At 43.8% G+C, this 14,462-nt stretch overlaps 1 protein-coding gene across 1 annotated transcript in view; it reads left to right on the top strand.

Moving 5' to 3' along the window:
* Positions 1-9,483: 9,483 nt before the first annotated feature.
* The window catches only part of MYO1E (myosin IE), a 214,139-nt gene continuing 209,160 nt past the window's right edge, over positions 9,484-14,462 (top strand). The window contains exon 1 of the mRNA XM_047075040.1: positions 9,484-10,038. Coding sequence (XP_046930996.1) covers positions 10,036-10,038 — 3 coding nt within the window. The 5' untranslated portion in view covers positions 9,484-10,035. The remainder of the gene's footprint in view (positions 10,039-14,462) is intronic.

The following is a 14,462-nucleotide window of genomic DNA, read 5'->3' on the forward strand; positions in this document are numbered from 1 at the left end:
GCTTTTTATTTTGATGAGGTCCCAGTAGTTCATTTTTGCTTTTGTTTCCCTTGCCTCCGGAGACATGTTGAGTAAGAAGTTGCTGTGGCCAAGATCAAAGAGGTTTTTGCCTGCTTTCTCCTTGAGGATTTTGATGGCTTCCTGTCTTACATTGAGGTCTTTCATCCATTTTGAGTTTATTTTTGTGTATGGTGTAAGAAAGTGGTCCAGGTTCATTCTTCCGCATGTCCAGTTTTCCCAGCACCACTTGCTGAAGAGACTGTCTTTATTCCATTGGATATTCTTTCTTGCTTTGTCAAAGATTAGTTGGCCATATGTTTGTGGGTCCATTTCTGTGTTCTCTATTCTGTTCCATTGATCTGAGAGTCTGTTCTTGTGCCAGTACCATACTGTCTTGATGATTACAGCTTTGTAGTATAGCTTGACGTCTGGGATTATTTATTTATTTTCATTTGAGAGAGAGAGTGTGTGTAAGTGAGAGAGGGGGGATGCAGAGGGAACAAGATAGACAGAGAGAGAGATAGAGAGACAGAGAGAGAATCTCAAGCAGGCCCCACATTCGGTGTGCAGCCCTATGCAGGGCTCAATCCCATGACACTGGGATCATGACCTGAGCCAAAATCAAGAGTTGGATGTTCAACCAACTGAGCCACCCAGGTGCCCCACATTTACATCTGTTTTATACCATTTGGAGAAAAACTGTAGTGGAATTGTATTACCTGAAGTTATAGAAGCTTGTAACTATCCTAGCAGCTTTTAGAATCCCATTCTTGGTGAAATATATCATTCATTTCTAATAATGCCTTATCAAAGCATCCTTTTATGGGAAATTATCATCAAATTTATCATGTTTGGCCTTACTTTGGGATTTCCAGGAATTTAATATAGTGAAGAGAGGGGCCATCTCCTGGTGCTCTTGGTATTTGTACATTCACTTTCACACAGATAAGGTCATTAGGCATTCATGCACCTGAGCCATCTTTCCATATGGCATCTGGCAATAAGCCAGGTAACAAAGGCACACTTTGATCCATCTCATGAGGGTGCTGTCTGATGACTCAGCTCACAGTTCAGTTCCATCAGTGTCACCATCTCTGTCAACCCAGTCGCATTTATTCAACTATGTTTCTACTACATTGCATTTAGCCTTGTTGCTTTATCAAAATTAGTGAAATATGGGAAAATATAAAAACAAACACCAGTGAACGGTAGTGTAGTTCTCACAAACTTAGAACAATTGAGACAGAGGAAATCCTAAGGTAGTCAATCTTTAGGCTCAATAATGACAACTCGTACTGAGAATGCTCTATGCATCAGTCACTATTCTAATCACTTTATATGACTTAATTCACTGAATTCCCACAATTCTATATAAGAAATAAATGAGGTATTATTATTATCTCTGTCTTTACAGATAAGGAAAACTATTCACGATTTGTAGAGATGTAAGTAACCTGACTCAAATTGGAAAGCTGCGTTCCTTTTAGACTTTAGATGGTCAACTCTGCTCAGCTGGGATAAGGAAGTCCAAATTTCAAGAATATTTATTGGGACACCTGGCTGGCTAAGTTGGTAGAGCATGAAACTCTTGATCTCAGATTCATGAATTCAAGCCCCACACTGGGTGGTAGAGCTTACTTAAAAGAAAAAGGGGGGCAGTGCCTGGGTGGCTCAGTCAGTTAAGCATCCAGCTCTTGATTTCGGCTCAGGTCATGATCTCATGGATCATGAGATTGAGCCCCACATTGGGCTCTGCACTGACAGCGTGAAGCCTGCTTGGGATTCTCTCTCTCCTTCTGTCTCTGCCCTCCCCCACTCGTGTGTGCATGTGCACCCAAGCACACGTGCGCACGCGTGCGCACACACACACACACACACACACACACACGCATGCCTTCTCAAAAATAAATAAATAAACTTAAAAAGAACATTTACTAAATTCTGGAATTATAGCCTAAGACGAGATCTAAGAGACAAGGCACGATTAGGGATTTTACACTACATTTTAGCCTCTGGAAATAGAGCCCTCTCCTTAAAAAGCACAATTCTGTTTTTGAATTCCATACATCTAGCATTGGTGTGTATTTTCAAAAACATGTTGTATATGAAAGTAGGAAGCCCTTGTGTTATTGTATATGTTTTTGATGTACATGGAAAAATGTGAATCCTTTGGGGACAGGGCATTTGTCTTATACTTCTCCAGTGCCTACAGCAGTGTTGAGCAAATGTTTCTTCTGGTGAGTGAAAACAGTAGTGGTTTGGAAACCATGCTGCCAACCTGCAAGGCACCAACACCAAGAAACACTCAATTCAAAGTAAATCCCCCTATTGATAATGGGAGAGGCTATGCAGGTGTGGGAACAGAAGGTATATAGAAATCTCTGTATCTTCCCCTCAATTGTACTGTGACCCCAAAACCGCTCTAAAAAATAGATATAAAAATATATTAATAAAAAAGTAAATTCCCCAAGTGTTTTTTACCAATATCTTGAAAAATATGTCATCCTAAGTACACATGCACACACATCAATGTGTATACACAAATATTTATAGTCAGGTCTATAAACACACATTTATAAGTGCATGATAATAAAGGCAGAACATATGTCACATCTTAAATATATAAATACATTTAGAGGTGCATGCTGATGCGTTGAAATGATGATTGTTGCAAAACCCATTCATTTTGTCCTGTTGAAGAGGTGAATGGAACCGCCCTCATGGCCTCACCAAGATAATTGTGTATAAATTAAGGCAGCAGACAGATGAAGTAGGCAAACCACTGTGTGCTCCAAATTTCAAGTGCCTCCCATGTCCCTTCCTCAGAGACTCTGTCCCCATTCTCTGTCTTTCCTTGATGGGGCAGTAGCTTTAGGGCACCACCCCTGTGACAACATCTGCTTGGAATGCAGCTGTACAGACACCTGGTCCAAGCAGAGCCTCGGATAGGCTTGCCAGTGACCTACGGCCGGGGTGGCATGGTTTGAAATGCTGAGCTGTGTGAGTCAGATTCTCTCTCTTTCTCTTCCTCCCTTTCTCTCTCTGGAACTTGAACCAAGAGACCAAGAGGAAAGTTTCCAGTTAGCTGTGGGCACGGTGGCTGAAAGATCGTCTGGGGGCCTGAGTCAGGATGATGACAAACTGAGGACATTTTGCAAGCTGAAATTATGGGAGGAGGAGCACCGAGGAGGGAGTTGCTTGAAGTAGGAAAGGCTTGACGAGACAGAGAACACCCATCCACATCCAGAAGCTGGAGAGCTAGAGGACAGACAGCTGCACAGCCCCACCTTCATTTGTGTTCTGTTTTCCCTGGCTCCTGGGCATGTATGCCTTTAAACATTTTTTTCTCATGAGGTGAGATATCGTCTCAGATCATGATCTCATGGTCATGAGTTCGAACCCTGTGTCAGGCTCTGCACTAGGATTCTCTTTCTGCCCCTTACCTGCTCATGCGCGTGCTTTCTCCCTCTCTCTCAAAATAAATAAACTTTAATATCCATATATTTAAAAAAATTTTTTAAAAGCTTTCTCATGAAGCAACCCATGTGCTTTTTTTCACCTTCTTGTCACTAAAAGAGACTACATTAGAACAGCAGATTGCCTCTGACAATGGAGGATATAAACTTAAAAAAAAAATCAAGAGACACAAAATGAAAAAGAAAGAACTGTACAGGCACAGAGATACAGGGCCATGAAGACTAGTGACAAACAGTCATTCCACTCAATCGTCCCCAAGGACCTCAGCTTGGTACAACCCTGTGTGATTAGTATTTATAGTGATGACCTTGAGTCTTCAGGCACAAGCTGCTTGACATTCAGCATATTTTCAAAAGCCAATGAAGCATGCGGTTTACCATAGAAAAAATTTCCTTCAAGTTACACAAAGTTTTGGTTCCTTAAAAAGGCAAGGTTCATGCAGTTATTTGTTATGTTTTAGTTTCTAAAATACGTATATTTATTTATACATGCCTTGCCTTGTTCAAGCAAAGATTAAAGATGACTGACAAGAATACACAAAACCCAAGAAGACAGTATAATTGACAGGAAAGAGGAAGAAGCAGGAACATCAGGGTGTGGACACAAAGCTGTTCCAGGAGATTCGGTTATCTGCAAAGCTCGCTTCTATGGAATACCTCACTCCTTGATAGATCATGGAACATCATAACTAGTATTACTCACTATTGAATCATTTTTAAATCTGGAAGAAGGTCAGGGTTTATATTCTGAATGTAAAAGTCAAATTGAAACTGGGAAAAAGGAAAAAAAAAGAAAATATTGGCTTAAATCATAGAAAATATAATAACAAAAATGAATAATTAAAAAAAATGTTTGTTTGCTTGTTTGTTTATTTATTTATTTATTTATTTATTTTGAGAGGGAGAGAGAGAATCCCAAGCAGGCTCTGTGTTGACAGCTCAGGAGGTCATGACCGGAGCCAAAATCAAGAGTCAGACGCTTAACTGTCTGAGCCACCCAGTCGCCCCAACAAAAATGCATTTAATAAGCTGTTAATTTAAACATACGTTTAAATATTTTCTCTTCCTTTATTTTGGTAAAAATCATTCCTTTATTTCAGTAAAATAATTGTTACGTGATAACAAAACTTTTTTTTTTTAATTTTTTTTTTCAACGTTTATTTATTTTTGGGACAGAGAGAGACAGAGCATGAACGGGGGAGGGGCAGAGAGAGAGGGAGACACAGAATGGGAAACAGGCTCCAGGCTCTGAGCCATCAGCCCAGAGCCTGACGCGGGGCTCGAACTCACAGACCGCGAGATCGTGACCTGGCTGAAGTTGGACGCTTAACCGACTGCGCCACCCAGGCGCCCCTAACAAACTTTTTAAAAAAAGTTTTATTAATTTAAGTAATCTCTACACCCAACTTGGAGCTTGAACTCATGACTCCAAGATGAAGAATCACAAGTTTTTCCGACTGAGCCAGCCAGGTCTCCTGCACTACTTTTTAAATGTTAATCACAAGTAGCATCACATTATGTTACCCAACTATTGAAATTCTGCAATGTCCTTTGTACGAAGGAATATTAACATATTAAGGAAAAAAGATGTTTAAAGTTGAGTTAAACTCTGCATACAAATGTAATTTTCTTATACAAATGTGATTTTTAGGCTGCATAAAAAAGCAAGAATTTTTCCAGGAGCACTGCCCTGGTTTGCAGAGGCTCCCAGGATTTGAATTAAGGTGTTCCGACTCATATTGGGCCTGCCTCAGGGAAAACTTCTGAAATTTGTAGTAGGACATTCATACTATGGAGTTACTGCTCATAGGGTAAGAGTTGGGGCTTCAGAGTCAGGCAAATATACAGATTTGATGCATAACAGCTGAGTGATAGCTTGGGCAAGTTACTTCAAACTCAGCTTAGTTTGTTTCTTCTTTTTTTTTTTTTTTGGCAGTTTTATAACTTTATTTGGAATCAGAAGTTAGTTCTCAACCATATCAACTGTCTGTAGATTTTTTTTTAAGTTTATTTACGTATTTTGAGAGAGAGAGAGAGAGAGAGAGAGAGAGAGAGAGAGAGAAAGAGAATGAGCAGGGAAAGGGCAGGGAGACAGGGGGAGAGAAAATCCCAAGCAGGCTCTGCACTGTCACTGATGCAGGGCTCGAACCCACGAACCGTGAGATCATGACCTGAGCCAAAACCAATAGGGACACCCAGAATCTCCTGCCTGTAGATTTTTGGAAGTGGTGACAGGTACCTAGGTAACCTGAACTGGTTTGGTGAATCTTCATCCTCATTACATTTTCTGGACAACTGTATACAGATATGGTATGGGACATTCCTTATTCTTTTAGCCCAGACAGCTTTGTTGAGTCTGGTATCTATGCACACATCTGAAGTTCCCACTTTCCTCATGGCAAATTTCTGGATCTCTTTGGGTACCCAAGGAGCACACTTCCATGGATGCACTTGTAAACGGTGATGGCGTCCTCTCTGGTCACTACCTTGTTGGTGGCATCATGGCTCTTCTTTTTCTTGCCACTCTTCTTTGTGGGAGCTGGTCTGTGGCCCAGGTTGCAAAGCTCAGCTTAGTTTCTTAATTGCAAATGAAGTTAATAGGGTTGTATGGAAGATTAGATATTATACGGTAAGCATTCAGCTCATAGCTGATACCTACTGAACCTAATAAATGCCTGTGACGGTAGAAGCAGTGATTGCCCAGAACATTCCACATTGATGTGACACAAGTCTCTGTTTCACTAGTGCTTTGTCAAAGATTTCTGGCCTAATTTTCCCATCAACAAATTTTTCTTTAATTGTATTGCTGCGAATACAGTTTGATGTTAGGGTTCTGACATGGAAACTAGTTTCATTGCCTTCTATTACCTTCTTATTGTTTTCCAAAATGAATAAGCAGTGATTTTTTTTCCACTGAGATTTTTTCTTTGTTCCTTTTCATTCAAGTCCAGATAAAACTGCATTTTTAATCATGCCCATGGATGTGTAGTCTCATCTGACTAGCTCCATCATGTGTCTATAATGAGTTTTACAATTTTAAAAGTTGTTTTCATTTCATTGCTACTATGACCTCGAATAACGATGACTATCTGGTAATATATTGGTGAGCCCTCTTAAAAATAGGTGTAAATCCAGAAAACTGGAAAACTTCATAAAGTGAGGATTTTTGGGGGGGGGTGAGATTTGGTCCCAGATTCAGGGTCATCATAATCTATCATTCAAACTATCAGGGTGTTTTGGGAATGCAAGAGGGGTGCAATTAATAATTTCACTGAGATAAAAGCATAAACCAGGACTCTCCCAGGTAAACCAGGGCAGAAGACTGACAAGCCCAAACTGACAACGTATCTTCCTGAGATGAGTATGGGGCAGGGCAGGGCTTGAAGGATTCTTCGTGAAATTATAGGCTCCCTATCACGTGCTCATACTCTATATTCTATGTTTGAGCTGTGCGTTAGTGGGTTCTGCTTTGAGAATCCAAGCTCTGCCCTTAGAGTATCGGACTCCATTCAAATCCCTATATCTCAAGAAAAATGCAATGACAAAGTCAAAGACCCAGAAAGACATAACTAATATGATCAAGAGCTGTGGGTCTTCATGTTTTGGCGGTTATGGCATCTTCGAGAATTTGGGATGAAAGCTATTAACTCTCTGAAGAAAAAAGGCATGTGCAAAAGCCCCCATGATTTTGGCATTACAGTTCAGAGGGCCACTATCTCTGTGATCGCACCCAGGGACCCAGATATGAATCCCTAAGCTAGAACACATGGTATAGGTGGCAGGGAAAAGGAACCAGTATTTCTTGGCCATCTGTACACATATTTCATTTCATACTCACATCAATCTATTTTCTAGATAAGGGAGCTAAAGCTCAGAGAAATCAAGATCTCACAGCTAGTTAGGTGGCAAAGCCAGACTTCAAATTCAGCTTTATGTGTCACTAAATCTTATAACCTAAGTACTGCTTAGATATAAAAATTAATACATATATTTATACTTCATTCTGGAAAAAAATTATACTACAAAATATAGTTACAAAATGAACACAAGCATTTATCTCCATTTGAGTCGCACCTATTGGAATTAACACTTGAAACCGGAAAGAGGTTATGAGGGACAATAAAAGTAAGTATTAAAAAAAAAAACAACCTCAAATGTTAATATAATCAACAATTAGTGTCAAGATAGTTATAGATGAATCCAAGATCGATAAGTTGTTGATGAATTATTAAAAGATTTTTCAGTGTCTCATTGTATCCCTGGTTTAACCTTGGGCAAAACAACTACATCTTTGTCTGTATCCCGTGAAGCCCAAGTCAATCCGTGGATGGGATGGTGGCTTAGGCAACGTGTCATTTCGAACCTAAGTAGTGTTTCTTGTATAACTGATAAACTCCAATATTCCCTTTGGTAACCTCTGTTCATTAATTCCTAAAATACCTGATCATATTCTGTCATGCCCCTGAAACATCGGATCTGTTTCTCTGAGAATTTGGTGGAAGATGTCTTGCTGTTTCCTTTCCAGTTCATGCTATAGATTGCTGCCATATGACTTCTCTACCCTAAACCATAGCTTCAAATATGGCAGTTCCTTGCACAAAACTACTGCCACTTCTCATTACATTTAACCTTTCCCATAAGTATCTTCTGTCTTCCTCCTTCTAAAATTGTAAGCTTGGTGAGGGCAGAAAGCAGTGTACTCACAGTTGACCTATAGTAGGCATTCAATTATATCTATTGTCTCACTGTGTGGATGATTACTACAAGAATTTAGTCAATTTGATTTTCTTTCCATTTTTCAAACAGAGATACAATTTACATATTCTTCTAAAACATACAATTTAGTGGCTTTCAGTATATTCACAAAGTTGTGCAACCATCACAACTAATTACTATCTAATTCCAGAATATTTTCATCAGCCCAATAAGAAAACGCATACCCATTTAGAAATTATTCCCCCCCCTTCACCTGGGCCCTGGCCATCAATAATTTACTTTCCCCTATAGATTTCCCCATTATTTACTTTTATGTAAATGGAATCATATGATATGTGGTCTTTGTGCCTAGCTTCTTTCGCTTAATATGTTTTCAAGGTTCATCCGTGTTGTGGCACACGTCAGCACTTCCCTCCTTTTTAAAGGCTGAGTAGTATCCCATTGTGTGAATATACCACATTTTGTGTACCTGTTCTAGACAAGATCATTTTTAACATCCATACAACTCTAGGATCCTATACATATGTGAAGGGCCACCGCCAAAATTCATAAGTAAATCACAATAAATCATTATGCTTCATACTTAATCCAGGCCCTGAAGTTTTCAAATCTTACCTAACACAGATTCCTGGCAGGATAATCCTGTTGTAACCAAGTTTACTTGCTGAACTCTTAAGAAACAATAAAACCAGAGCCCCTGCCTTTATTTCTGGATTCTCCCCCCACCTCCAATCTCGGCCTCACTGCCCACCCCCAGTCTTGAAAGTCCACACTCTGAAATAATATACGTGCCCCGTGACGGTTTCACTAATTGTTCTCAACAGACAGGGTTCACAGAGGTTGGAGAGTGCTTTCTTCCCAGTTATTTCTCCCGTCTCTCTGCTCACTGCAGTGCAACTTCTCCACCACCCAAAAGTCCAAAAGAAAAAAAAAAGAAAAAAGAAAGAAAAAAAAAAAAGCCTTCCTTTGTTTTCCAAGGAAATTCAGGTAAAAGGAGGGGTAGGGGAAACGATATTTTTGACTTTCCTCACAATCCAGACGTTGGAAAGAAAAAGGATTTCCTTTGGGTTGCTGCCACGACTCTGATCTTTGATGCTGATAAAATATTTCCTTCTTAAAAAAAAAAAAGTTATGGGAAAATCATACCACTTCAGCTTGGAAGCCACACCTACTGTAACTTACGCGTTTAAAAAAAAAAAAAATGAGAGGCTTACCTCTCTTTCAGGGAGGGTTTTGTTCCCAACAGTTCAGGTCTTGCACTGCGGAGCGAGCCGGGTCAGCAGCGCTCTTTGGAGGCTAGCGTGGAGGACTACAGGATCCAGAGGTCTTTGGAAACTCCAGCAGCTCCAAGCTTGTTGGCTACCACGGTTTCCCTGAGGAGTGACGCTGTGAAAACAAACCCTGATTGGTCAGGCCTGAGCTGAATTCTCCATTTATGGACAGATTGCCCAGCCCGAGCCGAGGCTCTGCCGGAGGAGTACAGAGTTAGTGGCCGAAGAAAGAGGAGCGAGGCTGGGCAGCCAGGCAGACGCGCGGAGAGCATCGGGCTCACCTAGGCGGGGGGTGGGGGGGGGGGCGAGAGCCTGGTCCGAGTGGACCCCTGCCCTCTGCAGCATGCGCCCCGCCTGCTGAGTCTCCTCCTTCTCGCCCTCACCTAGCGCCGCCGATCCCGCCTGGATGGAGTCCCCCCAGGGTTCCCATTGGCTCCTGTGAGTGCTTGGGTGTCGAGAGCCCGTTTTTGGCGAAGGGGACCAACTTTTGAAGTTCTCCCAGGAGCCTGCGTTCCAGCCCCAGCTCCCCGGCAGCCGGCGCCGGCAGAGGCGCGACCGCGGCGCGAGTCACCATGGTGAGTTGGCCGCACGGCGTCCCGGGACCGCCTGACCCTGGGACCGGGCAGGAAGCGTCGGCGCGGGGCACCCACCTTGGGCGCGCAGCCGAGGCCAGGGGTGGAGAAGGTGGACGCGGGAGTCGGCACGTCGCGAGCTCTGATTGCCTGCTGCTTTCCGTAAACCCTGGCTGGGGGAGAGGGAGCGAGGGGCCAAGGAAAACTTTCTTTCAAGCCGCTTTGGGCGCCGCGAAACTTTTTGTGGCCGGGTTGCTATGGCTGCCAGCTGTCGGAAGCCAGCGTGGGGGCAGCTCTGCGCTCGGGGGCACGGCCCTCGGAGGGGACACCTCTCTTTCCGCGGGGACGGTGGGGGCAGCGCCGGTGGCCCCGCGGTCCTGCCCGCGGCGGCGGGGAGCGCGGCACCGAGGCGCAGGAGCCGGCTCGCCGCGCCCCCTCCCCTGCGCGCGCCCCGCGCCCCCCTCCCCGCCGGCGGGCACGGGCGCCGGCCGCCTCCCCGCCTCGCCGCCTCTCCGCCCCCCGCGCCGCCAGCAGCTGTCCCGCCTGGCAGCCACACGCCGGCGGGGGCGGCGCGGGCCGCACAAAGGCCGGCGGGGGCGCCAGGTAGGGCGAGCACCTGGCGCTGGGCGGGCGGCTGAGAGCGAAAGTGACCGGGCGCAGCCCGCAGCCTCGCGCCTGGTGGGGTCTCCGCGCCCGCGAGGCCGAGTAAACACCCCCACCCCCCACCCCTTCCCCGAGGGCGAGGTGACTGGCGCTTTTCGGGTGTACCGCGAACGGGTCGCACGGGAGGAAGTCGAGTGTTTTGTTCTTTTTCCGTTGGCACTTTGGGAATACAGGGAAGTGGCCGACTTTTTCTCACTCGGCTCTGACTTTCCCCCTACCCGCCCCCCAGCAACCCACTCCGCCCCATTAACCTGAGCCGCATCCCCCTGGGTTTGGGTATGGTGTTCGTTTCTATCCGAAGCACAAAGGCAGGGACTCGATTTTGAAGAGATTGACAGTCCATCCGAGAAAGAAAGAAAAAAAAAAAAGTGCTACTACGAGGCTTCATAGTTTCCACACTTGCTTCTTTTCAAAGAACCCTGCCTGGGTGGATGACCTGATCCTCTTCTGGTTTGTTTTGTTAAGTTTTAATGACTGTGAATGGGGAGCTAAGTCAAAATGGTAATTGGTACAGCGCTGATTTAAAAATCTATCCCGCAAGACCAGCCTGAGAAATGTAGCCAAGGCCCATGCGAACCTGTATACAAAACTCAAAAGCAACTCTAAGACCCAGTGAGTGCTGTGTTTATTCAAAAGGATGCTTAAAAACAAAACAGTCTTTAAAAGGGCATCTTTGACAGAAGCTTTTTCTTTTTACCTAGTCCAGAGTTGTGTCACCTCTGCCCCTCCCTAAGACGACACTTGATCTGTAAATAAATTTCCTCTTTAAGTTTCAGGGTTTAAGGAGTCAGTCTGCTCCACGTTATTTTTGGAGCCCCTGTGAGAGAACCATTTACTTACACTGATGTGTGGTGGGTGGATGAGCTACCTAATTGGGCCACTACCTAATCGGCCACTTGAATTTCAGCAATGTGATAGTCCTAGTACTTTAGAACTGCTATAATTATTTTCCATGGTTCAATATTTCTAAAAACAAAACAAAATCAATATGTTTATGTCAAGAGCTTAAAGAAACTTACTGAATTCAAATACTTGAGCGCTACCTTGAGAAAGTTAACTTTGCCTCAGTGAATTCATTTTTCATGCCGGACACCCTGCAAAAGTAGTCTCTGATGCCTGTTCTGGAGACCTCGGAAATAACGTGCTCAGTTCGGCCACATTGCTTTTGAAGTAGATGGCTGATCGAATGGATGCGGAGGAGGCATGTTCTAAGGAAGAGAATGGTTTCCAGAGTTGCGTAGTATGTCTGTCGGAGGACAGGGTGTGACTTACCTATTGATGGGTTCCCTGCCAGCAGCACAGATGGCGGTGTTGTGGCCAGCCGGGCGGCTATCAGTGCATCAGAAAAAAGTTAAAGCAGCTGCTGCCCTGAAACAGGACATGTGCCATCGCTCCGTCTACTAGAGGTAGAGTAACGTGGCCAAAATTAAATGAATCATTTCTTCACTGGCTTGAGAAATTGTTCATTAGCTAGGTAAAGTTGTCTTAGAGCATCCCCCATCCTAAGTCGTCGGCAATCTCAGTTAGAATGTTTACTGTTGATATACGACCCTTTCAAGCCAAATGAGGCTTCATTTTGTGTTTCATTCACATCTGTGTGGGTCTGCCCAGCTGCATCCTTCAGCTGCTTAGAACAGGAAGAGAAGGGGCATTGCCTTCAGTGGGTGTGGCTGAGGGTTAGCATGGAGAAGAGAATCTGTGGGGCCCTTGGCTGGGCTGTAGGGAGAGCTCCTGTATTGTTGTGTGTTTGCCTGTTTGTGTGTGTGATCTCTTAGGAAGTCTGGTAGCACACGAGGAAGACTCTCAACCTCTCCCTAAGGCCCTGCCAAGACTCATTCAGTTGTGACTCATGAGGAAGATTGTCATTTTCTGATTCATGAGCACAATGTCCAGTGTAGAGTTCACCTCCTATCCTTTTCCTGAAAGCTCACTTTGGGACACTTTTCTCCATCTTTGGAGAAGCAACAACTATGTTTGGAGACTTGACGAACTGAAAAAAAAAAAATCTCTGCATGTCTTTGTAATTTAGTGCACCTTGGTTAGGACGGTACCACAATCTCCTTTGACCTTGATTAATAATCATAGCCTACTAAGATTTCCCTTGTCGAATTTGGCTTTATCGTCTACAAAGGGAGTTCTGTTTTAGTGGGCATGACGGCTTGGACTGTCCGATGGACTGGAACCCATGTGTGTAGCTCTGCTATCTATATATGTCAGGTGCAGAAATTATTATTCATAGGGCTTCTCTGACTTAAATATACTGAACTATTTGAGTAAATCTGAATTGGCCATCACCTCAGACGATGGTCAGGATATGCCCCTTTCCCTCACTTGCATATTATTTGTGAGTAAATACAGATGTTATTTATAAAAAATACACAGGAATAGACTTATGTACTTAGAAATCTGTCAGACAGCTGACTACGAGGTAGGTAAGTTCCTTTGGGTGAAGGCATGGCACGTATTTAGAAAGTCTGGAATCCATTTCAAGTATGTTTTCTGGGAAGGTAACCTAGTCCACTCCCACTGATTAGTTTATCAGATTGCTAATAGTTTCCTGGCCAAAACGACATAGTACAAAGCCAAACCAAAACAAAAATGGGTTGAAGCACAGAAAAGTTTTGATGGAGGCAGAGGGGTTAGGGAGGGGTATGGAATTCAGGACATTATCTAGGGGCCAGCTTGGGTTGGCCAGCCTCATGGGAAAAGTTTGGTCGGCCCAGGGCACAAAGGGAAAGCCCGTGGAGCAGCAGATAGAAAGGGATGGAGAAGTGGAGGAAGCAGACAGTAGCAGAAGGAGTGAAAGTCTCCTCCTTCACACTCCTGCGGGGGATTTCAGCTTTGTCCGTGGTTGCAAACTCCAATGTCTGCAAAGGCCAGGATACATACAATTTTTCATGGGGTGAGGCTGTCCTCTAGAGAGTAAATATACCCCTCTAAAGAAGCACCGTTACTTGACCTTAGGCCATGGTTTGTGACAACTACCACATTACCATGGTTACATTGATCCTATTACATATTTCAAGGGAAGCTGGAAATCCAAATTTTTGTGCCAGACCGGTTAATCCTTAAAAGTGTTCTGATCATTGCTGCAAGGCCAAACACCTGCAGGTCAGCTGTTTGTAGCCACTCTATTGTAAATCTCAAAGTGGTGTCCCTGAGAACCACATGCTTTCTTCCATTTGCTCACCAGCAGGAATGTCTCAACTTTAACCATATACCAGTAATGGTGTTTCACTGATACATCCACACCTTCCCACTGGGTTTCCTTTAAGAGAGGGAGTTCCCTGGTATTTTCAGCCTATGGAATCACCAGGCTATTAACAAGGAAAATCTGCATCCAAATTTGGAGCAATCTAAACACCAGTGTAGATGTGTAAGTTGTATGAGTGGTGAGGCTGTGAACTGAACTTCTCTTTCTTAACCCATCACACCTGCCTCTCCACCACCACCCCCCTGCCCCCACCTCTTCTGGGGAAAATCCCCCCCCCCACAACCTCGTTATTGCATGCTAGACCTCTTTTATTACTCTTCTAGTTGAATCTCCTGGATTTTATTACTCTTCTAGTTGAATCTCCTGTCTTACCTTTGGGCCTAGATAATGAGCATTTTGGTAAATATTGACTTGGGATATGACTTTTTGCTCCTGTACTCAGTGTTAATGTCATGAGCTCATGTGAGACTAAATGAAAGAGAGAACATGTAATACTTTGCATTTCCTAATGAGAAACGATTGGGTCTCATTACTTGGTCAAAACTTGTGA

This window comes from Lynx rufus, unplaced genomic scaffold (genome assembly GCF_022079265.1).
Source record: "Lynx rufus isolate CCGP_SWC_20201006 ecotype Redwood Valley unplaced genomic scaffold, mLynRuf1.p SCAF_13, whole genome shotgun sequence".
Classification (NCBI taxonomy): domain Eukaryota; kingdom Metazoa; phylum Chordata; class Mammalia; order Carnivora; family Felidae; genus Lynx; species Lynx rufus.